The sequence below is a fragment of the Phodopus roborovskii genome, unplaced genomic scaffold, assembly GCF_943737965.1.
Source record: "Phodopus roborovskii unplaced genomic scaffold, PHOROB, whole genome shotgun sequence".
Taxonomy (NCBI): domain Eukaryota; kingdom Metazoa; phylum Chordata; class Mammalia; order Rodentia; family Cricetidae; genus Phodopus; species Phodopus roborovskii.
The window spans coordinates 26,953,867-26,981,762 of NW_026126434.1; the positions used below are offsets into that span (position 1 = coordinate 26,953,867).

Consider the following 27,896-nt stretch of genomic DNA (forward strand, 5'->3'; position numbering starts at 1 on the left):
TGTGGGAATTGGTTCTTTCTGACTACCATGTGGGTCCTAGGCATTCAACACATATCTTCATTTCATGCTTGGTGGCAAACACTTTTACCTGATGCCATTTTTACTACTCTGTTGGTTTTTTTTTTTTTTTAAATATCTGATTTTAAGTATTCTCTCCAAACATACTTTGAATGCATGTGGTTTTCATTGTGGGTGGAGGGTGTACAAGCTGAGAAATAAAAAACCACACCCAAGGTTCATAAACCAGAGGGTTTTTTCTTCTCCCTTTGAGACAGGTTTTCTCTGTGTAGCCATAGCTGTTCCATAGCTCACTCTGTAGACCATGTTTTCCTCAAGCTCATAGAGATCTACTGCCTCTGCCTCCCAATTGCTGGGGTTCAAGGCATGTAACACCAACATCTGGCTCAGAGTTCTTGGTGTTAATCCTCTATTCTAATAATAGAATGCTTAGGTATTGGTAGTTACTTCCCTTTTTTTTTAAGTGATATTTTTCTGGAAGTAGGTTTTAGTAATTCAGTTTTGTGGATTTGTGAATACTTTTGCTGTCATGAATCAAAATGTTTGGCACTGATATAGTACCTTGATTTTAAATCTCTGTTATGAATGCATTATTGTTTATGTAGCTTTTGCCTGAAACAAAAAACAAAAAGCAAACAAAAAAAATGAAACAAGCTACTGCCATTAGCCCAGCATTCAGAAGACAGAGGCAGGTGGATCACTTATTAGGCCAGCCAACCATGTAGACTTATCCAGGCCAGCCAGAGCTGCATAGTGAGAGACTGTCTCAAAGACAAAACAAACACAAACAGCTACTGATGTTAAATTAACCCTTTTTCCCCCTCTTAGTAACAAGTGTTTTTACATTCTCTACAAGCCTTCATTTAATCCACAAAACAGTTTGGAGAGCTGGGAAGGATCAAGGGAGGACCTTTAAATGTTTTTCTTGTTTTGTTTTTCAAGACAGGGTTTCTCTGTGACTTTGTAGGCCATCCTGGAACTAGCTCTTGTAGATCAGGCTGGTCTTGAACTCACAGAGATCCATCTGCCTCTGTCTCCTGAGTACTAGGATCAGAGGCGTGTGCCACCACTGCCTGGCCCTTTAAATGTCATTTAAATGTTTTTTTCATAAAATGTGCCTTCTTTGAAAATAGCTTAATGTGGGAGGGAGGGAGAGGGAACTGGGATCGACATGTAAAATAATAAATTAAATAGAAAAAAAGAAAAAAAAATGGCTTAATATTACTCCTGAGTTTTGTTCTCCTTTCTGTACAATCAAGGACAGAATGAGATCACTAGGCATGGTGGTGCACACTTGTAGTCCCAGCATTTGTGTGGTGAAGGAGAGTGAGTTCCAGGCCAGCTTTGGCTACATTGCCATGCCCTATCAAAGAAATGCAGATGAGAGAGGGAGGTGGAGGAAGGAAGTAAATAGTTATACATTCAAGAAAGAAGGCTAAGGATAAACTGTTGAGCACTATTACCCATGCTGGAGCAGTTCAGTTTGTCTAACATCTGGCCAGGTATGATAATATAAGTTAATTTCAGGAAAAAGGCATTTTATAAACTAGACCTGAAGGTTTGGTTTGGTTTTTTTAAGACAGGGCTTCTCTGTGTAGCCTTGGCTGTCCTGGAACTCACAGAGATCCACCTGCCTCTGCTTCCCCAGTGCTGGGATTAAAGGTTTCGCTACCATGGCACAGCTTTTTTCCTAAGTTTTCTTCTTTGTAGTAGTGGTTTTGTTTTGTTTTTTGTTTTTTTTTAAATTGTTATTTAAGCTTATAAAAGTCAAACAGTAAATATTTATCAGATACCTTAAGATGAGTCAGCAAATAACTATCTGTAGATGAGCATTTTAGTCATAGAGATTCTTTTTTTTTTCTTTCTTTTTTTTTGAGAGAGAGGGTTTCTCTGTGTAGCTTTGGAGCCTGTCCTGGAACTTGCTTTGTAGACCAGCTGGCCTTGAACTCAGAAATCAGCCTGCCTCTGCCTCCTAAGTGCTGGGATTAAAGGTATGTACCACCACCATCCAGCCAGGGGTTTTTCATACTTTCATTTAGTTCTATTGTATATTTATTTATGATATTTTTAGTTTTCATTGGCAGGTAGTAGTGGCTGGGACACACCTTTAATTCCCAACACTGAAGACACAGAAGCAGGTAGATCTCTGAGCTCAAGGCCAGCCTATTCCAGGACAATCAGAGGTACACAGAGAAACCTGTCTTGAAAACAAACAAACAAACAAACAAAAAAAACCAAAAAGTTTTGCCTTGTGCTTTGGTGGCACAAGCCTGTAATCCCAGCACTCAGGAGGCAGAGGCAGGCAGATCTCTGTGAGTTCGAGGTGAGAGAGTTCCAGGACAGATTCTAAAGCTACACAAAGAAACCCTGTCTCAAAAAAAAAAAACAAAAAAAAAAAAAAAAAAAAAAAAAAAGAAAGAAAGAAAGAAAGCAGGTAAGTGCACCATAGAGAGCAAGCCAGGAAGCAGCATTTATCCATACTTTCTGCTTCAGGTCTTGCCTGCAAGTTCCTGCCTTGAGTTCTTGCTGTAGCTTCAGTCAGTGGACTGTGACCTGGGCTACTAAGCATAAACTCTTTATTCTCCAGGTTGCTTTGGTTCGTGGTCTATATCAGAGCAATAGAAAAATAACTTAGGACAGGGTGTCTTGACTGTGCCATCTGAATACTGGAATTACAGGATATGATACCATACCTGGTGCCTTAGTTTTGTTTCCTGTTTCTGTGTTAAAATACCCTGACAAAACCAAGTTGAAGGAGAAAGGTTCATTTGGCTCACAGTGCTGGGGTAGGATCCATCACTGTGAAAGGAAGCAGGTGTTGAAGCAGCTCATCACAGTGGAGGTCACAGTGAGTGAATGCTGTCTTGGAGTGCTCAGCTTCCTTTCCCAATTATGTTTGTGTGTAGAGTGGGCATGTGTGTATGCACCCCAGGTGCAGACCAGCTTCACTCATTTGTCCTCCAGAAAGATTATACCAGTTTATGTTTCTACCAGGGGATGGGGGTGTGCTTCATTGTTGGATTCCAACTGGAAGATGGATGGTAATACCTCTCTTTTCTTCTAGCAGACATGGCAATGACAGGCTCAACACCTTGCTCATCCATGAGTAATCATACAAAAGAAAGGGTGACAATGACCAAAGTGACACTGGAGAATTTTTATAGCAACCTTATTGCTCAACATGAAGAACGAGAAATGAGGTAAAGAATTCTGCTTGAAAACATTGTATTTTAGGGCTGGGGATGTTGCTCAGTGGTAGAGTGAGCACGTATCATATACAAGGCAAACGCAAAACAAAAATTGAAAACTTGCAGTGTTTACATGTCATAGCATGTGTTGTACACAAAAGGAGATCAGGTTGGTAGCAGCCATATTATAGTCCATCTACTGCAGTGGCGTGACAGTGTGACAGATTTCCAGATCCTTTCTATTAAAGCTATATCTACTGGTAAAGACTCAGTTCTGTTGCACTATATATATATAAAAAAATAACGTGGTCATATCACTTACATTCATCACTAAAGCAGTGTGATCTAGTCAAGTAGTCCTTGGGTGTTTGAATCCTTTATCTTCACTAGCAGCTATATGAGGCTGGAGCTAGTTCCTAAAGGTCTCTCTGCTTGTCAGCTTGCTTATCAGAAAGGTGGGATTGATGCTGTTTGTCTTGAAGGATTGCTGTAACATGTGAGTACTTGCCTTCTAAAGACTTAGCTAATGTTGATGGTGATAGCTGTCTTATTTAAAAAACACCCCCAAACCTATTAGGTCTTACTATGTAGTGCTGGCTGGCCTGGGACTCACAGAGATCCACCTGCTTCTGCCTCCCAATGCACTGGGATTAAAGGCATGTTCCACCTGGCTTACTTTATTTTTTGATATGGTCTCACATGTAGTTTTGGCTGGCCCTTTGCCAATCAGGTCTCAGCTTCCAGAGTGCTGCTGTTATAGGTGTGTGCTATCACATCAGCTAAGGTTTTAATTCAGACAAAAGATTTACGGCATGGGGAGATATGTTGAAACTGTGGAGATAAAGAATAAAATTCTTTTGGGAATTGCCTCTTGTGTACAAGTAAAACAGGAGAAATTTGAGCTGATTCATGGAGATGCTATGGCAAGTTCCACAGTTAGGTTGAGAACAGTTCACTTTCTGGGCATGGTGGCTCAGCTCCACTTGGGAGATTGAGGCAAGAGAATCAGGAACTCAAGGACAGCCTTGACCAAATGCTGAGTTTAAGGCTTGTCTGGACTGTATGCAAGAGTTAGCCCCTCAAGTGTATTGTGTCACACCATGCTATAGTGTGCCTCCTAGTTTCTTGGGGCTACCGCTGGCAGACTGTACACATTCTGTAGTTCCTGTAGGCCGTTTGCCTTCTTTAGCCCATTAGCCTCTAATCTGCTTCTCTAGAACAGTGGCTCTTCTCCTGTTCTTTGTGGTACATACCCAAGGTACCCAGTATGTATTAATAGTTACTTATTCATGAAAAATAATGCTTTGGATGGTTTATAGCTGTCAAATTAAAACCAAGGAAACAGGCATTTCCTCTGACAAAATATTATGTATTTTTTTTCTTCCTGAAGACCATTGTGGTGGGTTAATTAAAGCCACAGACTTATTACATAATATTGGTTGCCCTTCCCCCTGAAGTGAAGATGTATACTCTACTGTCTGAAGTGTACATATCCTGCAAATTTTCAAAGATGGTCTTACCCAGGAACTGGCAGTGTAGGTCAGTGGTACCAGTATTTGTTTAGTGTGTGCAAGGCTTAGAGTTCAATCCCCAGGACTGAAAGAGAAGATGAGGAAGAAGACAAAGGGGAGAAATAAGAGGCAGAGGAAAAGGGGAGAAGAACAAGAACTATTCTCTTAGGTCTTAGGTTTTTATTTTGTTTTGTTTTAACTTTGGCTGTCCTGGAACTCATTCTGTCGAACAGGGTGGCCTTGAACTCATAGAGATTCACCTGCCTCTGCCAGAAGGGAGCCTAGTTAGGTATAAAGGTAGTCATGCATGTATCTGCACACTGTTGTGTGTTTGAGCTCTTTAAGTACCCTAAAGGTGTTGGAGAGGTGGCTCTTATAGAGGGCTCTTAAAGAGTTTGGTTCCCAGCATTCACATGGTGGTTCATAAGCATCTGTAACTTAAGTTTCAGGGTACCTGATGCTCTCTTTTGTGTACCAGGCACATATGTAGTACACAAACATACATGCAGGGAAAACGCTAACACAGTGTCTAAGCTCAGGCTGATCTTGAACTTTCTGTGAGATGAGGCTGGCTCTGAATTCCTGATCCTCCTCCTGCTCTCACCTGACTGATATTACAAGCATGTATTACCCTGCCTGGCTTCTTTGTTACTTCAGTAGCTTATACAGTCTTTTTTAAATATTAATTTGAAGGGAGGTGGTTACACACGCCCTTAATCCTAGCAATCAGAAGGCAGAGGCAGAGGGATCTCTGAATTCGAGGCCAGCCTGGTCTACAGAGTGAGTTCCAGGACAGCCAGAGCTACACAGAGAAACCCTATCTTGAAAAACCAAACCAGCCAAACAAACAAAAATGTAAAAATGTATTTCATGAGCTTTTACCTAAATGAATGTTTATTTTCCTAATGAATACCTTACAAGTGGTTAGCAATCATGTTTATGTAGGCTTGGTAGAATAATGCTATTTATATATGTGTGTTTATTTATTTTAGACAGAAGAAGTTAGAAAAAGTGATGGAGGAAGAAGGCCTAAAAGATGAAGAGGTGACGTATGTGGGGTTGTTTTCCTTGGGCCCCAGGATGCACAGTGTGCTTTCTCCATTAGGCTAGTTTTGGTATCAGAGAAGCTATTGGCTCAATGACAGGAATTTGAGTGATGGCATGCTTTCACTCAGTTACTCATTCAGAGGAAGAAGTTAATTAAATACTCAGGAGAGGGAGTATCTTTAGTCACAGTTACAATAATTAATTAGCGTTAGAACTCTAAGAAAGGAAAAGATGAAATTAGTAAAACTAAATTAGAATTTAAAAGAACAAGGTGAGCATTTTTACAAAATTCATGGTGTTTCATGCCTGTAATCCCAGCATTTGGAAATTGAGGCAGGGGAATTGCTGCAAGACTGAGGCTGACCTACACTACGTTCTGTAAATGTATGAATAAATCACTGAAAAGACTCCATAGAAGTAAGGTATATTTCTGATGTCATTATCAAAGCAAAGTATTGTCTCAAATCAGCCTCTCTGTACACTGCCCAGATATGTGAGGCAAAAACCCTGCCCATACGGGATGATGCAGGTAACCAAACAGCACTGGAAATGACTTCAGAAATCCAAGTGACACACCCAGAACAGTGATAGCAACACCCAATACAAGTAGAAAAAATAGGGAGTTCAGATATGGTGATGAATGCTAGTATGTACAAGTCCCAGAGGATCTAGAAAAACACATTTAACCTAAGAAAGGGCTCAAGGCAAATAGATCTGTCTCTCTTCATTAGAAATGTTGGGACAGTGGATTATTGACGTAGTTTAGTCAGAATTCTCAGATCCCCTTCAGTGTGGCTTGCTTGTTGTATCTGATGGCCAGGTCAGGGAGTAGGAACCACTGAGGGATGCTTGTGTGATACAGTCATGTGTGAGAAGGTTATGTATAGACTAGTGTGGCCCTGCTCCCAGCTATGCAAGGCAGATAGGACTTGATTTCAGAATTTCAACTTTCCTTCCTTTCCTTTGTTTAAACATTAGAAACGACTCAGGAGGTCAGCACATGCTCGGAAGGAAACAGAGTTTCTTCGATTAAAGAGAACAAGGCTTGGGCTGGAAGATTTTGAGTCTTTAAAAGTCATAGGTCGAGGAGCATTTGGTGAGGTAAAAAACTATCCCAGAACATCACAACTTCTAACAACAGGAGTTCCCGATTGTGTACACAGCTTGAAGTATACAAATATATGGGGTTCAGTGGGCCGGCATGCAGGGTCACCCCTCACTTCTATCTTCTCTCTTTCCCCAATTTATTGTCTCAGATCACTTCTCTGTCTTTTCAGCTGGCATTGGCTCTGTCTTTAATTGTAGTTTTTTTTGTTTTGTTTTTTTGAGACAGGGTTTCTCTGTGACTTTGGATCCTGTCCTGGATCTCACTGTAGACTAGGCTGGCCTTGAACTCACAAGAGGGCATGTGCCACCAGTGCCCAGTTTGCACTTCCTTTCTTCTTTTTGCACAGAGTCATAATATGTAGCCCAAGTGTGCTTCAACCATATGATCCGCCTGCCTCAAGCCCAGAGTATTGGAGCTATAGGCATGTACCACTGTGTTAGATCCTGATGTCAGGGTACTTTGAAGGATATCAGTATATTCCCTCAACAGTTCTCCTGCAGTCATGACAGTAACCCATTTTATAGATGGTGTCTATAATTAAGACTCTGAAGATGCCACCATCACACAGCTGTTGAGCATGCAGACCAAAGGCTGAGCTGGAGTCTTCTGGTTTAAAGCTATTGTTTTCCCAGTACCACAGTGCTGCTACATAGAAACTGTGTCTCTTTTTTGTTGTGGTTTTTGTTTTTGTTCTTTTTGAGTCAGTGTTTTTCTGTGTAGCCCTGGCTGTCCTGGAACTTGCTCTGTAGACCATGCTGGCCTTGAGCTCACAGAGATCCTCCTGTTTATGCCTCCTGAGTGCTGGAATTAAAGGCATGTGCCACCATCACCTGGTTGATTTTTGTTGTTTGTTTTCAACGTTTAAATATTTTTTCCTTTTATAAGCTTTTACTCTCATGGTTTGTTTTGTTTTGACGAAGGGTCATACCACAGTCCAGACTAGTTTTACACTGGTGGCAGCCATGCCTCAGTCTTAGCACTAAGGTTACTGTACTCAAGTACAAGAAGACCTGTTGTGTTATTTTCACTTTAAATCTTGTCGGTTTTTTTGTTTTGTTTTGTTTTGTTTTTGTTGTAGTTGTTGATTTTCAAGACAGGATTTCTTTGTGGCTTTGGAGCCTGTCCTGGAACTCACTCTGTAGACCAGGCTCGAACTCACAGAGATCTGACTGCCTCTGCCTCCCAAGTGATGGGATCAAAGTTGTGTGCCACCATCACCTGGCAAATGTTGTGGTTATTACTTTGGCTTTCCAAGCTGACTGGCTGATTTTTGTCATGGGCTTAACTAGGTCTTAAATTTGAAACTGAAGGCTTTAAAATTAGTCAGCCAGCAGCTAAAGCATTCAGACGCATTGATTGGTGAAGATCTTTCCAGCATTAACATGGCTGCAAAGTATATTCATTTTTAACATTAAAAAGTATTGTCTGGTGTTTTGGTAGTTATTGCTTATATTCAAATTATAATGATTTTCTAGTATAAATAGTATTTGTGAAGTTCCGGGTTTGATCCCCAGTGCTGGAAATACAAATCCTCAGCTTGGTAGTGTGAACTCAACCTAGCATTGCTTTTGTAACCTTCCAGGTGCGGCTCGTTCAAAAGAAAGACACAGGGCATGTGTATGCCATGAAAATCCTGCGCAAAGCAGACATGCTCGAGAAGGAGCAGGTAATGTTCAGCGTGAGCTGCCGTCAGGTTGCGGATTTGTTACTCAAGTTACTCTTTTTGTTTAGTTGTTCTGTTTATTTTATTACAGTTTCTCTAGTTAGTTCTTTTATGTATATTATACATATGATCCTACTTCTTCTCCCCAAAATATGCACTTATATGTTTAAAAACACAGATAATGCCTGTGAACTGTGAATACTGCTTTCCAGTGGAGGCTGAAAAGTGGGTCTCTCAGCTGTCATAGCCACACTAATAGGAGTGTCTTACCAATCCTGAGAAATAACAAGTTTTTTGTATTTCTTGGGTGGAGAGGTAGAGCTCAGAAGGGTCAGAATACAATGCTCATTAGCACCTAAGAGAAGCCACCATGCCAATTTCTGAATTAGTCTGGAAAAAGTAAATGGGAGAGCAGTGGAAAGTTTCCTTTATGGTTAGGAACACTTGGGCCTGCCCTGGATCTTAGTAGTGAGTGCTTGCCCATGATGTGCATGGCCCTGGGTTCCATCTCTAGTTACACCCTACCCTACCAAATAAAAGTAAGAGTGCAGGCCTTCTGTAGATCTGGCTAAGCTTGGCTGGTTGGCCAGAAACAGATAGCAGTGGGCGATGCTGTAGAATTCCAGTGTAAGATCAGAGATCTTGTGCCAGGCAGAACTTTCCATTTGGAGCCTAGCAGCAAGGATAGAGCCTGGCACCACATCTTGTCTTTTCTGGCTACATTCAAGTGCCACCTCAAAATTTTGTAGTGTGGGGGCTGGAGAGATGGTTTAGTGTTTTAAAAGCACTGGCTGCTCTTCTAGAGGACCTGCATTCAATTCCTAGCACCCACATTGTAGCTAAGAACAGTCTAAGATTCTAGCCCCAGGGAATCTGACACCCTCTACTGGCCTCTTGGGGCATTGCATTCACATGGCACCTATACATGCAGACAAAATAGCCATATGCATAGTGATTATTTAGTTACTGTATTTTCTTTTTCATGGTTTACACAGAAGCTTTGGAATCTTGATTCCAGTTGAAAGCAGGTCTTTAGCAGCTCCTCAGATATTACTACAGTTTAAGCAGACACCGACTTAATGCATTGTGCTTTAGAGGCCTTTTCCGGTGTTACCTAGGGACAGTGCTGTAGATGTGCTGGAGAGAACTGGCTCCCTTGGAATGGAAGCCATCCTCTGACCTCCATTCATACACACAAAGACACATATGTATACAAAACACAACACTTGAAAAGTTAGAAGGAGCATGGTGGTACACACCATTAGTTCCAGCATTGGGGAGGAAGAGGCAGGAGGATCTCTATGAGTCTGAGGCCAGCCTGGTTTACATAGTGGACTCTAGGACAGCTGTGGCTATGTAGAGAGACCTTGTCTCAAAAAAGAGAAAAAGTTAGAAAAAGGAAAGTTATTAAGTAGGTACATTGTGACTGGAAGCTCATATTAGCAGGTGCCAGGTGTGCAGCATAATAGGTGATCTAAACAGAAGTTATACACTTTTTCAAATATAAGGTTACTATATAATTTTCTAAATGAAAGTAAATATGAATTAGAAATTTTAAATAATGCATTAACTTACACATTAAATGGAACACTAACTTAACTATTCAGGGCACCCCTAGTTGATGGACTCAGTTCTGTCTTTAATCCCAGTATGTGGTCAGCTAAGCCCTGAAAGAGCATTCAGTGTTTATGCCAGGTGAGTGTGAGAAGTAGGCCAGTACAGCCTGTCCTCATTTTTGGGGTAGAGCTTACATTGTTTTAGACTGAGAATCGAAGTTGCCATGTTGAACTTACATGTCTGAACTGAGCAGGTGTATAACTACCTGTTGAGAGCGCAGGTTATTCTGCTCCACCAAGGGTATGCTTCTTTTACCTAGAAACGTTTAAAAACACAAGGCATGAGTGTTAGCTGGTGCTAGACAGTTGTGTTTCAGTGCAGTTGATGTGTTGCACTGCCGTGGAAGGACAAGACTGACTGGTCTGTCTGCTTCATTAGTGCCTTAGATACTATGTGTAGGGAAGAGAACCTTCCAGTGTGAGCTGCATCTCTGGCTCTGTATTCAGCTGACTCCACTTCTAGATGACAAGGCTCTGGTTGCCATGCCAGCCTCAGGAGAGAAGGGTAAGGTAAACTCCCAGTGGCTAGCTTTTCCTCTTGACAAACAGGAAATGTTACAGTCACCATTCTGTCCTTCAGGATGAGTGATAAGTGGTAACACTAGTACCTTCTCTTTTCTTTGGGTCTTTGTAGGAAATAGAGACCCAGGAGAACAGAGATCACAGTCTCCTGGCCTTATAGTGACAAGGCCATTGGTACAGCTGCAGGTCAGCAAGCAGCAGTAAATTTTCATAAGCTTTTTGTATTTAAGGCAAGGCAAGGTAAGGTAAATGTTGGACTGGTTTCATAGCAGTGTGCTTATCACCATGTGCCATAAAGAACACTTAGCAAAAACCTACGAATTTTCACACATTGAAGCTATTACAGAGTTTCTCTAGGAACCATGATAATGGAGACTAAAAACTCAGATTTGTAAACTATTATGCTTTCAAGCCCCATAGAGTATGGGAGAATTGGAAGGTTAGATGTGTCAGGAGACAATAGGGTGTGTCTCCTAGCAGATAATGGAAGAGCATCCCAATAAAACAGGCACTGCATGAGCATCATATTATAATAGCACCACAGGAGTGCCAGTTCATGAATCTCTATACATCTTTGACTTTGGAACATATTGTAAGGACTTAAGATCAAACTTTTATCACAGGCTTGGACTAACCTTAATGAACTTAGATTTGATTCAGCCCATCTTTGGATCTTGTGACACCTAAAAAAGCAAGGTGTGTAATTTAAGAATATGCAATAATGTTTTGGTTATTATTACATATTTTAAATAATGTGAATGTGATATACTCATTTTTGAGACAAGGTTTCATGTTGCCATGGCTAGCCTCAGATTTGCTATGTAATGGGGGATGGTCACTTTGAACTGATCCTCCTGCTTCTATCTCTCAGTGCTAGACTTGCAGGAATGTGTCCCTGTCCCCTCCCCTCACACACACACCATCTGCTTTATATGGTATTGGGGATTAAACCCAGGGTTTACCAACTGGGCCACCTCCCCCCCACCCCAAAGCATTATATTTTAACAAAGCAATTGTACCAGTTCCCCTACGCTGCATGAAGCTCGGTCTCTTTTGAGCTAGATGTTGCAGCAAATGTAGAGAACTAGAAATGCCTTGATTTTTGAATCTGTAACCCAATAAAAACTTTGTATTTTTTCATATTGTAGTGTAGCACACAGCAGTAGGCTAAGTGCGGTGGTGTCATGGTGCCTAGAATTGTCACTCAGGGCCATGTTACCTTGATGTCACTGTGCAGGGCATGTAGCTAGGTAATTAGGGAGCATGAGCTCTTGTATAGAGTGTTCTTGTAGCATGAGCAAGGTCCTGGATTCCACCTCAGGCAAAATTAAACCAGAACCAGACAAAAAACCTCAGATAAAAGCATGTTCACCTGGATAATGCAAACTGAGGTGCAGCTATTTATCCTATGAGATCATTAGAACTGTGGGCTGGGGATGCTGGTGGAGTGCTTGCTTATCCCTGGTTCACAAACCCATGTGGCAGTACATGCTTATAATCTTCAGTTGTGGAGATACAGAGGCAGGAGGTCCAATGTAAACCTTGGCTACATAGTGAGTTCAAAGCCATGGAAGATGTGAGACTCTGCCTTAGAAAAAAGATCATTACTATATATATGTATGTATATGTATGTATATATATATATGTGTGTGTGTGTATATATACACACACATATATGTACATACATATATATATGTATATGTGTATATATATATATATATATATATATATATATATATATATAGTGATTTTAACTAATCAGAGGTTTACTTTGTAGCACTGCTACAGTTGCTGTTACATTGAAGGCAGCCGTTCATTTTGGCAGTTTTTCTTAGCAGGTTTCTGTTACTGAATTCCAAAAGTTTCAAGTTGGTTCTGTGATAGCAGAACTTTTGTTCATTACAACTAAATACCCAGAACAGTATTTAAATTGTTTAAGCAGATATGCAGTTTACAGCAGAGCAAGGCTTGTCATTAATGCAATGCGTGTGCCTCCAGGTCGGCCACATCCGTGCGGAGCGTGACATTCTAGTGGAGGCAGACAGTCTGTGGGTTGTGAAAATGTTCTATAGTTTTCAGGATAAGCTAAACCTCTACCTAATCATGGAGTTCCTGCCTGGAGGTAATTACTTCACAACTGGAAGGTCGATTTCCCTTTTGTCCTGTGGTTTTCCTCTCCCATCAACAATTAACCCTCCCTTCTATTTGTAACTGCTCAGAGTTGCTTTCTGTGTGGATTCTAGGTCTAGAAAGGAAGTTAGTGCCTGCTCTGTGCTGTGCCTCTGAGGTCTTAGCTTTTCATTCACTGCCCATTTCAGACAGACAAATCTTCCTGTTTCTTTTCCTTTATAAGAAAGTAGGGAGTTCTGCCTGCTTTCCTGCTTACGGAACCCCAGATGTTGTTTACCTGATTACACTGAAGCCATAGAATGAATAATTTTTCTCTTTATCTATATTAATATCTAGAGCCTACTTCTCCTTTCTGAGATTTCAAGCTTAGACAGCTACAAAGTAAGCCAGAACAGAGTATCCCATCTGTGCTGGGAACAGTTTCTCCTGGTGCACCAGGAACTCTGAACATTTGCAAGTATTTATTTTTGTGTCCCAGCCAGTTTCTCTCCTTCCTCTCCTCCCAGTCCCCATATCTTCTTTTGTTTTTTCGCAAAGCAAATGTAATTTATTGGGACATACTATATTGGTCTTGTGACACCCCTTAGTTTAGACCCAGGTTACCAATAATTTTTACTAACAACAGGTCAAGATTACAGTAGAGTTGGCTTGTAGGATGCCCACCCCCCCCCTTTGTCTTAAGTATTTATATGCCAGCTCTTAAATAGTAAGAAACAGCCTGGCCACCAGGTCCTTACCATGTGTCTCCCTAGCTATCCCTATGCACAGCCATAGACCAGCTGGCCTGAGCTCTCCCATCTGGGCAAATTAACACACACAGTGAGGCCATCAGCTGCACTCCTTGTAGGGAGGCCATTATCTTTGGTCTCAGGGTGTTGCCAGGAATGTTGAGGACTCATGGTTTTCAAGCCTTGGATTTTTATGTAATTTTTGTTTAAGGGAAAAATTATGGCCAAGAATTAAAAAAAAAAAAAAAAAAAAAAAAAGAAAGAAAGAAAGAAAGAAATGTACATGAACTGCCCCTCAGAGTGTGGCATGAGTGAGGCTCTATGCCAGAGGTCTTTCTTTTCCTTGTTCCCTATTGTAAGTAGCTATACATGAGGTAGAAACTGAACCTTCCTGTTTTTAATTAACTTTTTAGCTACTTTACACATTTTCTTTCTTTGCTTTTGTTTAATTGCTGAATTTTAGGACATGAATCTTTTTTTTTTCTTGCTTTATGATGCTGGTACTAAGCTCTACATTCCCACCTTGCAGGAAGCTAAGGAGTTTGTCATTAGGTTAAAAGTTGTATAATGGATAGTGGTGTCCCTTAAATCCCTCTAATGAGGTGTTAGGAGAAGGCCCCATGGTCTTGAGAACTGTCAGTGTGCGCTTATCTGTCAAGTTTAGATTCCAGTGTAGAGTAGTGGGCCAGGATTTGCTGCCTATGCTCATCTGCCCACAGGCCACCTTACTGATGCTTAATAAGGATCAGGAGAAACAAATAGGCTGAATAGATGCTTATTCAGGGAGAAATACCTCACAACATAGACAGATGAACACCAGCAGGTTCCTGGTCCCAAGGATGCCTCCAGATCTATTCCTGTCCCCGTGCTGCAAGCAAGAGAGCTCTCTGTGCCCCCTCCTCAGACTTAGTTTCCCCAGGTCATGTCCGGCCCTGTCTCCACCCCCAATGGGTGTGGTCTATGCCACAGGTGCATAAAAGGTGAATATCTAACTACACCATCTTCCTACTAGTTTGCCTGGCTGTGTTAGTGGAATATCTCATTAAGTCTCCCTAAATATTTACATCTTATTTGGCATTTCATTTCAGTAACAGCAATTCAACGTGTGTGGAATTGCCATTTTCCTCTAGATATAGACAACTTTACAGATAATGGAGCAAACTTAAAAGTAAAGTAGGTCAGTCACTGGGAAGTGTTGGTACCCACCTTTAATCCCAATACTTGGGAGGCAAAGGCAGGCTGATCTCTGTGTGTGCAAGGCCAGCCTGGTCTAGAGAGTGAGTTCCAGGACAGCTAGGACTACTATATAGAGAAACCCTGTCTTGAAAAAAAACAAAAAAGGAAAAGTAAAGTACGTTCCCCGCCTCCCCCTGTCCTCAGTCCAAAATATGGTTGTAAGCAAATACACTGTAACGGTAGGAGAAATTCTCACTCTCCGAAGAAGAAGTTAAATCACAGCGTAGCAGTCCATATTACCTAGTTTAGTTGTGAGATTCATTCTTTAAGTAGTGGAAACCTCTTGCTATTTCCTCCCATGTCAGCACTGTGAATCAGTATCTGGGACACAATATGGTCGGGTTTAGTTGGCTTGTATTCAAAAACTGGTTCTTACATTTTACGTGTGTGTGTGTGTGTGTGTGTGTGTGTGTGTGTGTGTGTGTGTGTACATGCATTGTGTGTGTATGCTGGTGGCTTTGTATTTTTCTGCTTCCAGGGGACATGATGACCTTATTGATGAAAAAAGATACTCTGACAGAAGAGGAGACACAGTTTTACATAGCAGAAACAGTATTAGCCATAGATTCCATTCACCAGCTGGGATTCATCCATAGAGACATCAAGCCAGACAACCTTCTCTTGGACAGCAAGGTATGGGGGCGGGGGGCATGGCACCCTGACCAGTGTGTCTGCCGAGCTAGGCAGCCCTGGCTGCAATGCCTGTTTACATGCAGTGATGACATGGGAACGGTGATTCACCTTGTATGTTTTTCTCCTTTTTACAGGTAAGCTTGCTATGATTCTGTAATGGATTGTTCTTAGTCTCTTTTTATTAGGGGGTGGGTATTGAGACAGGGTTTCTCTGTGTAGCCCTGGCCATACTGGAACTCACTCTGTAGACCAGGCTGGCCCCAAATTCAGAGATCCACCTACCTCTGCTTCCCAAATGCTGGGATTAAAGACATGTGCCACTATACCCAGCTGGACCACTATTTTAGTAGTTTGTTATTATGTGTTTTTCATTAGTAAGATAGGTGAGGAGCAGTGTGTTGACTAGAGGTATAATGGTTGCTGGAAGGGCAACCTACCCAACAGTGTTTGTCCATCCATCACTGTGTTTCTTCTTTCCTCATAGGGCCATGTGAAACTTTCTGACTTTGGCCTTTGCACAGGCCTGAAAAAAGCACATAGGACAGAATTTTATAGGAACCTGAACCACAGTCTCCCCAGTGATTTCAGTAAGTGTAACAGTGATGTTGGTTGCCTTGTTCCTTAATCCAGTGTGTAAGAGTGATTATCCTGGTAACTAAACTGTGCAGGAATCATGGAAAAATCTCACACTATGAGTTTTAGAGAAGAAATGCAGTACTTTTGTATATTTCCTATGCCTCTAACAAGGTGAGATGGGTGCTTCCAGTTCTGGAGAACTCTGCTAGGAAGGTGCTGGGTGTGATCATGGTACAGTAAGGAGTGATAAGAGAAAGCTCTCAGAGAGCTCCAGACTGGATTTGCTCCAGGTGTCTTAGGGTTTTATTGCTGTGACGAGACACCTCAACCACAGCAACTCTTATAAAGGAACATTTAATTGAGGCGGTAGCTACAGTTTCAAAGATTCAGTCCATTGTCATCATGACAAGGTGTATGGTGCTGTGCGTGGTATTGGAGAAGGAGCTGCTACTTGTTGATATGCAGACAACAGGATGTAAACTGCCTCAGTGTGCATGGCTTGAGCATAAATGAGACCCCTCAAAGCCCATCTCCACAGTGACACACTTCCTCCAACAAGACCACACCCATTCCAATGTGGCCACACCTCCTAGTAGTGTCCCTTTGGGGACATTTTCTTTCAAAGCACCACACCAGGTGTTCTTTTTCTGTTTGAGCAGTATCAAAACATGGGAGAGTGTGTAATAACATCACAGGGATGGCTCTGTAGGTAAAGTGCTTGCCCTGCAATCATGAAGACCAGGTTTGATTCCTAAAGTGTACGTAAAAGCCAGGCATGAAGGTACATGGTTGTGGCTTAGCACTGAGGTTGTTGGGGGCAGAAGGGTTCCCAGTGGCCAGTGACCAGCCAGCTTAACCTATTTGGTAAGTTCCAAGCCAATAAGAGATCCTGCTGGTGGCATCTAAGGAATGACACCTGTGCTCTTCAGGCCTCATATATACACGGGTATGGAAACACTACCTGCACACACGTGAACACAGCTCATCCTAGAAAACTCACAGTGTACCCTAACTCCAGGAGTCTACTTGCTGCTCTTGGGTCTTCCGATAAGTTTTAGAAGTTATGAGTGTTGTAGGTCAGCATGCATGGGTCCAGTCCATCTGCAGATTCATTTTGAGTTGATGTGTTTTTCTGGAATGTCACAAACTAGATCTGAGTACATGTGAACACTGAATAAGTATGCAGCATGATTATAGGAGGTGATCATAGAACAAAGTCCACAGAAGGCATGTGGTTGTGGCTCAGGAATAGGCTGCTTGTCCAGCATGTAGAAGGCCCTCTGTTTCTTCAGCAGTGCCACCACCGAAACCCAAAAAACAAAAAGGTAGTTGTACGGTTGATAGACATTTGAGCTTCCTTCTCTCAGTCCTGATATATCAGCCTGCTGTCTTCTCTGGCTTTGTGAGCCACATGAAACTGTTCACAATTCCCTCTGGGACTCTTAGAGCTACTGTGTTTAGAGCTTTGTATTTGAGGTGATAGATGAATGAAAAATGAGTCACTAGAGTTAGTTTGGCTTTGTTTGTTTGTTTGTTTTATTTTATTGTTGTTGTTGCTGTGAGATTGAGGGTCCCTATGTATCCTAGGCTGATCTGGAGCTTACAGAGATCTGCCTCCCACTGGTGTACCTGGCTTCACCCAGAAAGTTTAGTGTGGTATGACTAGTACCAGAGCAACCAAAGCAGTAAACATTCTGATTTTGATTAGGACTTAATTTCTCTACTTTTAGCTTTCCAGAACATGAATTCCAAAAGGAAAGCAGAGACCTGGAAAAGAAACAGACGCCAGTTAGTAAGTAATATTGGAGGCTTCTAAAATAGTACAAACCAGCCTGAGTAAGTTTTAAAATGAATACCAATGGGCTGGGGATGGTGCTCAGTAACTGTGTGTGTGCATTAATCCCTGGGTGCTGTTCCTAGTACTGTCTATCACCAGGAACAATAACACCCAAAAAAAGCGTATGTATGTAGTTGAAACATTTGAGCATCTTCCCCGTTTAATATTTGAGCAGCAGCAGTATTGTCACTGTATTGTTAGCCCCCAAAGGAGTCCTGTGAGGGAGGGTAGATAGCATTAGGCTGTTCTGCTGTTGAGTTTTTGGAGGTGACTTCATTCTGGCCTTCCAGTGGGTAACAAATCTTCCTTCCTGTCCTCCCTTCCAAGGTACAAAGGGTTTAGTTAAGCTGGGGATCGCAAGGTCAGACTAAGTATAAACATCTGCTTTGAGTATTTAAGGCACTACCTATTTATTCATTTGTTTTTTACATAAAGTCAGTCTAGACTGGCTTAGGACTCATTATATACCTGAGGCTGGACTTGAAAGAAACCCCTAATCCTCTTGATTCCAGCAACATAGTAGGATTATGGGTGTAACTCCATGCCCACCTTCAGGAAGCATCTCTTAAACTTGTTAAGCTGTTGACACCCCCCCCCCCCCACACACACACCCTTAGGCAAATCAGGACTCTTGTTCATCTGCCTTACCTTTTCTTTGTGTTAGAAAAAGTACTTGGTAATCAGAATTGGAAAGGGGAATTTAAATTTTTTTATGTGTTTGACTATGCCCACATTTAAAATTGTGCCCCAGTGGTTTTGAGAGATGGCTCAGCAGTTTAGAGCACTGACTATCCTTCCAGAGGACTGAGGTTCACTTTCTCAGCACCTACATGGTAGCTACAGCTCCAGGGGACCTCCTAACACAGGCATACACACAAGACAAAACACTAATGCACATAAAAATAAAAATAAATATTTAAGAAAAGATAGCCTGTTCAACAGATAGTGCAGGGTTTTTACTGCAGAAGTTAAACATGTGTTGTACTTTCAAATGAAATTAGATTCTTATCTTTCGCCTTGTACAAAAAATCAATTCAAGCCGAGCTGCAGTGGCGCTTTAGTACCAGCACTTGGGAGGCAGAGACAGTCAGATCTCTGTGAGTTCAAGACCAGCCTGGTCTAGAGAGTGAGTTCCAGAACAGGCTCCAAAGCTACACAGGGAAACCATGTCTCGAGAAACAAAAAACAAACAAAGAAAAAATTAATTAAAAATGAAATCCAAGACCTTCATTTAAAACCTGAAATAAGGTTGCCCATGTTTTGGAATGCCTTTAATCCCAGCACTCAGGCTAGCAGATGAGAGCAGGGCTGTCATTGTATTTCAGAGGCTGCTTTACACATAGCAAACCCCAAATGGCAGGCTCTGGCCATACGTCCTCCTAGGTTTTGTAGCCTAGTGTATATATGAGAGTAAAGTACTGCCGTTTGGAGACTCCCTCTTGTTTATCACAGAAAGCCTGAGGTATTGAAGACATCGGTCAGTGTTTGGACACTAGAACTTCAGGTCTCACTAACAAGGCTTCACAGTATGTGTTGGAAAGAATTGGTGCAAGACATTTCACCTCTAACCTGGGCTGTTAGTTCTGGGGCTTTGAAAACATGCTTGTATGTTAGGTTTACCTGCATCACTGAGCCAGCCAGCTCTTCCTTGCAGACATCTTGGCAGAATTAGGAAGGCTCATTCTGGGTTTTTTTTTTTTCTTTTTTTTTTTAACTTTTTTCTTTTTAGACATAAATTTAACTTTTTATTTTATATTCATTGGTATCAGATGCCCTGGAACTGGAGTTTCAGACTGTTGTGAGCTGCCATGTGGGTGCTGGGAATTAAACTTGGGTCCTCTGCAAGAGCAGGCAGAGCTCTTAACTGTTGAGCCATCTTTCCACACCCTAGAGTCTGGTTCTTAATGAGTTGTTTATGGTATGGGCTCTGGGTATGTTTGGGAGGGGTCTTCTGCCTTATTAAGAAAGCTTTATTGTTCATTTTAGAAAGTGTTGTAGCAGATGAGTTTGTAGTAGGCTTGTGCTGTCCTGCAGTTTGGGGTGCCCATGGTGGAGCTCAAGGCCCTTGGTCTCTGGAATAGCATTTTAAGCTTGGGGTCTCACTCCTGGCCAGGCCTCCCTAATGTGTGTACCGTATTTCAGGCCTTCTCCACAGTGGGCACTCCTGATTACATTGCTCCTGAGGTCTTTATGCAGACCGGGTACAACAAGCTCTGTGATTGGTGGTCTCTCGGGGTGATCATGTATGAGATGCTTATTGGTAAGTTGCATGCTTCCCTGGGGTTCTCTGTGTGCCTGGGAAAGACTTCCAGTTCTGTTACCCTGTGTCACCTGGAGGCCAACTAGATGCTTTGCTCTCTTGCCTTCAGAGTTTCATTGTTGGACAGTTCTTTCAAGTCACGCATTGTATTCACGGGTTTCCTCACCTCTTGTGTTCCTGTGCTGGTCATTTATTATTTTTCATTTCTTCTCTAACTCTATTCTTTCCATCTGGCCCATTTAGCCACTGTCACTTATCAAGCACTTATTGTGTACAAAGAGCTTAACCAAGGCTGTTTGGTTTGTGAATTGTGACTTGCTTCCTCTCTTGAAGCTTATATCCCATGAAACCTTTCTTTCTCCCTTGTATTTGGATGGTGTGTCTCTCTATTTAGGGAATATCTATGACAGCATGGCCATATGCCATGGAGCACTAGTAGATGAGTCTGTGGATGACAGGGTGGGTTTGGTATCACGTTGTCTTGGGGAATGTTGGATATGAATGTCCTCCATATGGAGGACAGGCTGACAATAGGGAGTGCAAGTGTTTGTCATCTTGCTTGGACTTGTAGTAAACAACAAAAAAGAGGCCATGATGGTCTCTTTGAGACCCATGCTTTTCCCTTACAGCTTTCTTGACACTTTACCCATGTGAGGCCCTCCCTCGAAAGGGTCCTGCTTTTTCACAGTGTGCCCTCTATTATTCTTCTTGAATGCTGATTTCCACACTGCACCTCTGCTTGTCATTTCTTTTCTTCAGCTTCAATGTTAGCTGCTTTCCAGTGGTATCAGAGGTACAACTCTTTACTTTGAGTTGGCAACATGAAAAATGTGTGTAGATAGCTGGTCCGTGGTGGTGCATGCCTTTAAACCCAGCATTCGGGAGGCAAAGGCAGGTGGATCTCTGTGAGTTTGAGGCCAGCATGGAATACAGAGTGAGTTCCAGGACATCCAGGGCAACACAGAGAACCCCTGTCTTGAAAAACAAAACAAAAAAGGGGGTTTAGATATTTTCTAGGGAGAGTGAAAATCCTCCATTATGGTGGGCGAATGAACATGCAGAGGTGGTAAGTCGCTGGACCTGTGCTGACAACTGCCTCAGACTCTGGGTTCTGGGCTGTAAAGCTCTGTACTTCCTGCTTGTTACAGGCTACCCACCTTTCTGCTCTGAGACCCCACAAGAGACATATAAGAAGGTGATGAACTGGAAGGAAACTTTGACCTTTCCCCCAGAAGTTCCCATCTCCGAGAAAGCCAAGGGCCTGATTCTGAGGTAGCAGAGCGCCTCCACGCTCAGCCTTGTGACAGGAATGAATCCTGGGTGCTCCTGCTTCCTCCCTTGGGGGCTGGGGGGGGGGGGAGAGCATGAAGGAGCCTGGCTATCCCTTTTTCTGAAGGAAAATGTTTGGAGTGTGCGGAAAGCCTCTATTTTCCAGGTTCTGCTGTGAGTGGGAACATAGAGTTGGAGGCTCTGGAGTTGAAGAAATAAAAAATAACCCTTTCTTTGAAGGTGTTGACTGGGAACATATCAGGTATGCACCGTGTTAGTTTCCAGGATTTAACATCACTTGTTTTTGGAGGTGGGAGGGTATGCATCCCACAGTGCGAGAGTGAAGTTCAGAGGATAACTTTGGAATTCATTCTTCTCTTTAACTTTGACATGGGCTCCAGGATCAAATCAGGTCACCAGGTTTGTGGAACAAGCACCTTTGCCCACTGAGCCGTCTCACTACCCACAGACTGGGTCCCCTGCAACCCAGCCTGGCCTCCTAGGAGGGCTGTAGCCGACGATGACCAAGAACTCGTGATTCTCCCCCACTCTTGCTCCCAAGTGCTTACATACAAGCATGTGCCACCGTCCCTGCATTGTGATTTCCTTAGTGCCAGTTTGGGAGGAAGAGAGCCCTTGAGACATTTAGAGTCTTTCACTTGTGAAAATGAGGAGTCAGTCAGTGACTGACAGAGTAAAGTGAAGGGTGTCCAGGAAGCTCATGTCTGTGTTCACACCTAACCTCTGCAGTTGAAGACCTCCAGGAGATGGAGGCTGTTTCTGGGAGGTAGAGGACCAGTGAGTGAAGGTGGGAGCGGTGGACAGCAGAGGGCAGGAGCGGGGAAGGAGGGAAGCTTGTTGAGAGGGCAGCGTGGAGGTGTGACTTGGGCACCTAACCCACCTGCTACAGCATCTGTTGTCATTAGCACTCAAGGTTTACTAAGCACAAAGTGTGTTGCCATTTTATAATTGTATTCTGATTTAGAGTCTTGACTTTTGTTGGTTTTTGTTTGTCTTTTGAGACAGGGTTTCTCTGTGTAACAGCTCTGGCAGTCCTGGGACTCCCTTTGTAGACCAGGCTGGCCTCGGGCTCACCTGGGACTCAGTCTACTTTCCTTGTCTCCACTGTGCCCAACACCCTGTTGATTTAATCTTCCCAGTGGGATCACGGAAGTGCCCAATGCAGGCTATTTAGAGGCTCTTTCCTTTCTAGGAGGGGTCCTCCTAAGGGGGCATGGAGCTGTAGCTGTTCTCCTGTCTTCTGTTGGAATGTTTGGTTGGTTGGTTTTTGCTGTTTTTTGAGACAGTGTCTCAGCCCCACACTGGTGGCGAACACCTTTAAACCCAGCACTCAGGAGGCAGAGGCAGAGGCAGGCAGATCTCTTGTGAGTTCAAGGCCAGCCTGATCCACAGAGCTATTTCCAGGACAGCCAGGGCTACACAGAGAAACCCTGTCTCAAAAGGCCAAACAAAAAAGAAACAGGGTCTCCGTATAGCTCCAGCTGTCCTGAAACTCATTAGGTACACCTGGCTGGCCTTGAACTCACAAGAGAGTCACCTGCCTCCTGCTCCTGATTGTTGTGATTAAAGGCGTGTACCATCTTGCTGGCTTGAGTTACCAGTTCTTCATGATAATTTTGCTCAGATGCAGCCAGTTGGCTTACTTAGCATCCAGAGAAAACAAATTCTGCCTATCAGTGACTAGTCCTCCCATGTCAGATGGGTCTTCTGAGAAAGACTTGGTCAGCGTCCTCCACAGGAATACTGCCTGGTGATTTGGTGTATCTGTTCCTGTCAGGGAGAGACCAGCTGCGATATCTATTGAAATCAAGAGCATCGATGATACTTCCAACTTCGATGAATTTCCAGAGTCGGATATTCTTAAACCCACAGGTAATCCCCACCCCACCCCCTCCCCCCAGGCTGTCACTGCAGCCTCAGAGCTGTATCCTCCCCTGCTGTTTTGGGGTGACATTACAGATTCTCCTCAGAATGTGGAGGGGAACTTCAGATCCTGTGTGTTTATCAGTACTGTCAGGGAGTGCTGTGACTACTGAATGGGGCATGAATATAAATCTGTGTTTAGACTTGGAGCTAGCTGAGCAAGTGACAAAACTAACTCAGCTGAGGTAAACTGAGACGATAAGAGCAAAAAAAAAAAAAAAAACTTTAAAATATTTATGTAGGAAAGAAAGTTCAAAGAACATAGGTAAGCAAAACAGAAATTATTTTTTTGTTTTGTTTTTTAGAGTCAGGGTTTCACTGTGTAGCCCTGGCTGTCCCGGAACTTCTCTGTAGACCAGGCTGGCCTTAAACTCACAGAGATCCGCCTGCCTCTGCCTCCCGAGTGCTGGGACTAAAGGCGTGTGCCATCACCTCCCATCGCAAAATAGAAAATTTGCACATTGAAAAACAACCCTTCCTGAATGGGAACTGTGTTGTTCTTCAGGGTGTCATGTCTCTGGGGCTGACCTGTCCTTGAGGGAGGACAGTGACTCAGTCTCACTTGTTTCTTCACCAGTGACCACCAGTAATCACCCTGAGACTGACTACAAGAACAAAGACTGGGTCTTCATCAATTATACCTACAAGCGCTTTGAGGGTCTGACGGCCAGGGGGGCCATTCCTTCCTACATGAAGGCAGCAAAATAAGGTTGTGCTGGGAACCCCAAACTGGGCAGAGTCCCCTGTACAACATTGCGGTTTTCCTCTCACACTCTTGAAAGATTTCCAAGAAGTTTGTAGAACCTGTTAACGTGCATAGTCAAGTCTCTGCAATGTGATTGTAAGCGGCTATGCCTCTATAGTGCACCAGGAAACTGATAGGACAAAGACAAGCATTTCTCCATCCGCCATAAACAGCTGTCTGTCTTGCTTCTCTAGAAGCCCTGCGAGCCAGTTTGCTAGGTGTTTCAAAGAGAATTTGGATTTCCTAAGTTCATCAGAATGAAGGAGAAAAAGAGCCATCATCCACCATTACTGAGATTATATACACTGAGTACCAGCTAATGCCTGTGTTGTGGTGATATGCCACCTGCCAAGCCCATCAAGTATTTCTTTTCTCTTTATAGCTGAAAAATCTATAGTTAAAGAAATAACGCAATAATGAAAGTCTGTGTGAACAGCCAACAGTGTGGCTGAAGGAACAACCTCCATCCTACAGGTGTGGGTGTTTTCTCCTCATACCTCAGCCTGGCAGAGTGGCTTTCCACAGCCTTCATTCATGGTGCACTTTACTTATGGTACTAGGGCAAAGACCCCAACCCACTGACCTATCTCCCCATCCAAAAGCCTCGTGCTGCTCTCCTGAATGTTGATAGGGGAGGCACGAGTGTGACCCTTTGTTGCTGTTAGAAAGCCCGCACAGCCACTGGGCACCGCCAAGGAGTTCTGGACCATGTGAGCAAACCTCACTTTCTCCTCACGGCTATACAAGACGATCTTGAGATACATGGTGCCTACCAGCAATAGCCGGAAGTGCTATAGGACATCTTGAACCTGGTGGAGGCTCAGGTGCTGCCATGCACATCTCACAGCCTCCATGGAAGTCAAGGCAGACCCAGCCCATTGATGAGTCCTCGATCTCATTCCTCAACTCATGGTGCAACTGTGTTTGTCTTGGTCTTTCCCCATCCCAACTTTAAGTAGCCATTTTGCCTTGGAATCATGATTACAAAATTTTCCTTTGCAGATGCCTTCCTGGGGGATACTTGCCCCTGCACCCAAAAGGGTTGCCTGCAAATAGGGCTGCCTTGGCCTCCTCTGTGGCAATCTCTCATGAGAAACACTGAATTAAGCACAAAGTGCCTTGTCTGTCACAGCTGCTGCCACCTTTAGAAAACTTTTTGCTGCGTCAGAAAAATGTGGAGGTTTGATATTAATGCATTAGTAGAGTTTGGTTTCAAGTGTTGATAACTGTCAAAGCATTGTTTGCACCTGTGTGGTAACTTGCAGTGTCATGGCCAGGCTGTGACTGGGACTCACTCTGCCAGTCTTGACACTGTGAAGGTCAACTCTGTCCTAGCTCAGCCATTCAGAGAATAGAATAGAAGACTTAAAATTGTAAGCAAAACTGCTTTGGTTTCCACGTCTTAGGTAAAGAAAATGGAGTATTAGGGAAGTCTTGACTCTGGGTAAGAGTACTGGCTGTGTTAGCTCCTTGATCTGTTATTCAGAGCCTGGTGCAAAGGAGATAAAGGGCCTATGGTTGGCTTTGAGCTCTGTATTACCAAACAGTTGGGGTCCTGAACCCTGTGTGTTTGCAGGAGTGTGTGAGCACGGATGGAGAAATAATAGAGTAGTGGTAGAGCCTGTGTGGTGGGCATGCTTCGTTCTGGGGAGGATGCCCGCATTTTAACGATTCAATGTTTGAATAAACTGTGAAAACAGTAGTGGGACTCGGTGATGGTTTTATTTCATGTGATGTATTTAAAGTATCTGTGGCCCCTTCCGATCTTTGTCCAGAACCATTGGATTATTGCACTGTTCCCTTGATACTAAGTGCTTTCTGTCCTGGAGTTGGTCTTCTGAATTGATATTCATTGAGAGACTTTGGACACTCCTCCTCTGTGTCTGTGGGGACAAAATACTTGCTGAACAGGTGTTGTCACTGGATCATCCAGGAACCACAAACTTAAAATGTGGGACTTCCCAGTCCTAATTTTTTTTTAATTTATAAAAAATTCATTATATTTTATTGTGTGTCACAACTTGTATGTGTGGTGGTCACAGGACAACTCGTAGCAGTCAATTCTTTATGTCAGCTTTAAGGGTTTGGGGGGATCAAACTCGGTCATCGGGCAGTTACTGTTGTTCTTTGCTACAGCTTCAGGTGATGAAACACATCCCCTAAACTCAACCAAACCCACATGGAGTTTATTGGGAAAGGGAGCAAAGGGAAGGGTAGATGTTAACCAATCGGGAGAAATGAAGGGGGGGGGGAGAGAGAGAGGAGAGAGAAGGCTGGAGGTCCTTGCTTATGTAGGGAATGGGATTGGTTTATAATGACACTCAGCTGGGACCGTTGAAACTGGAGTCGTGGAGCTGCCAATGGCCCAGCTCTGCATGGCCCCAGTTCCACATGGTTTCTGCTTGCAGAGTCCTTATGCAGCCACCTAACGAATGCACGATGTAGCCTTGCAACCTTTGACAGCTGTCAGGAGTGATCACCTGTCAAAGATGGATCTCTGGAGTGAGGGAAGGTAGCCTGGAGAAGAGTGTTCCCTGGGTGGGGAGAGACCCCAAGGATTAGAGAGGCCCCCAAGCCAGGAAAGGTTCCCTAAGGAGAAGGCAAAAGGCCCAGGAGAGGGTTGGTTCTGAGAGACAGGCGGATGCTGAGGAGAAACCACGGGGCGAAAGGAGAGGAGTTGGGAGCAGGAGCAGGGCCAGGTTGCCCAGGACCCAGGGAGAGGGAGAAGCCCTCAACAATCCCATCTCTTATTATTAAAAGGTGGGTGATTAAACAGGGGTGTCAGGGCAGGAATATGGGGCGCTGAATAATCAAGACTGCTTCCAGCTGATTTAGGGGGTGTTGACCATCTTTTGGAGGAAGAAAAAGCTGGGTTGCTGCCACACCCTGAGGTAGCTGGTTGTTTCATTGCAGTCCAGGCTGTATGAAACTGTCTGGTACCTCTTAGACCTTTACATTTACTCAGGAGGCACAGATGGTTGATTTGAAGGCACCTAGACAAGCTTGATGGTCTTTGTGTCTCCAGATCCGTGGCTACTGGCTAGCATTCCTGTAACAGCTAATTGATTGGATTAATGAGTTTTGAATGAGTTATTGGGTGATACATAGAGAGGAGATTGAGAAGGGTGTATTCAGTAGAAGCAGGAGAACTCAGATGAGCCTGAGGGGAGGAGAGGTTAGGAAGGAAAGCATATGGTGTTCCCAGTCCAGCACAGTGTGGTTGTAGGGGTGAAGCTTCATTCTTCTGAAATTGGGGACAAGGTAGTTGACCTTGGTGTCCTCGGAAGCTTAAGGGAACTAGGTCCTGTTGCAGTAGCTGTATATGAGGGGTGAGCTTCGGGTGGAGAAGTAAAGGGTTGAGGTGGGATAAGTGAATCCAGTGGGGAGGCCCTCAAGCTTAGCAGCTGTTGGAGTGACAAGAATTACCTCCAAGGGGCCCTGTCATTTCGGGGGGAAGGGGTGAGGGGCGTTGGTCTGGAGGAGAGAGGACCTGGTCACTGATGTTAATTGGGGATGCACAGGGTTGCACACGATTGAGGCAGGGAGTGGTCAGTAAATTCCATAGGAGGGAACGGAGATGATAAAGTAAGGGTGTAAGCAGGTGACCAGGGAGAGGGGAGAGTTTAGGTGAGAGACCGGGTGTTAGAACCAGGCGTTGGTGGCACACACCTTTGATTCCAGCACTCGGGAAGCAGAGGCAGGTGGATCTCTTGAGTTTGAGACCAGCCTGGTCTACAAGAGCTAGTTCTAGGACAGGCTCCAAAGCCACAGAGAAACCCTGTCTCGAAACATTTCCCCATCCCCCCAAAAAAAGGAAAGAAAAAAGAAAAAGAACTGGCAACTCGTACATGAGCTCAAAGAGTGA

The 27,896-nt window shown here is 43.5% G+C and overlaps 1 protein-coding gene across 1 annotated transcript; it reads left to right on the forward strand.

The window, feature by feature from the left end:
• Nucleotides 1-3,085: 3,085 nt before the first annotated feature.
• Nucleotides 3,086-25,733, forward strand: Stk38 (serine/threonine kinase 38). Its single transcript, XM_051187099.1, has 13 exons — nucleotides 3,086-3,218; nucleotides 5,710-5,761; nucleotides 6,743-6,865; nucleotides 8,455-8,538; nucleotides 12,672-12,795; nucleotides 15,246-15,400; nucleotides 15,885-15,987; nucleotides 17,707-17,768; nucleotides 19,956-20,073; nucleotides 21,222-21,345; nucleotides 21,509-21,604; nucleotides 23,141-23,235; nucleotides 23,864-25,733. The coding sequence occupies exons 1-13, from the start codon at nucleotides 3,088-3,090 to the stop codon at nucleotides 23,992-23,994; spliced, it is 1,398 nt and encodes a 465-aa protein (XP_051043056.1). The 5' UTR covers nucleotides 3,086-3,087; the 3' UTR covers nucleotides 23,995-25,733.
• Nucleotides 25,734-27,896: the final 2,163 nt, after the last annotated feature.

What these genes read in the sequence shown, in the direction of transcription:
- Stk38 (XM_051187099.1), top strand. Translation starts at nt 3,088, where the DNA reads ATGGCAATGACAGGCTCAACACCTTGCTCATCCATGAGTAATCATACA. An exon ending in CATGGAGTTCCTGCCTGGAG is followed by an intron (nt 12,796 to 15,245) that starts GTAATTACTTCA and finishes TTCTGCTTCCAG; the next exon opens with GGGACATGATGACCTTATTG. An exon ending in CAGTCTCCCCAGTGATTTCA is followed by an intron (nt 15,988 to 17,706) that starts GTAAGTGTAACA and finishes CTCTACTTTTAG; the next exon opens with CTTTCCAGAACATGAATTCC.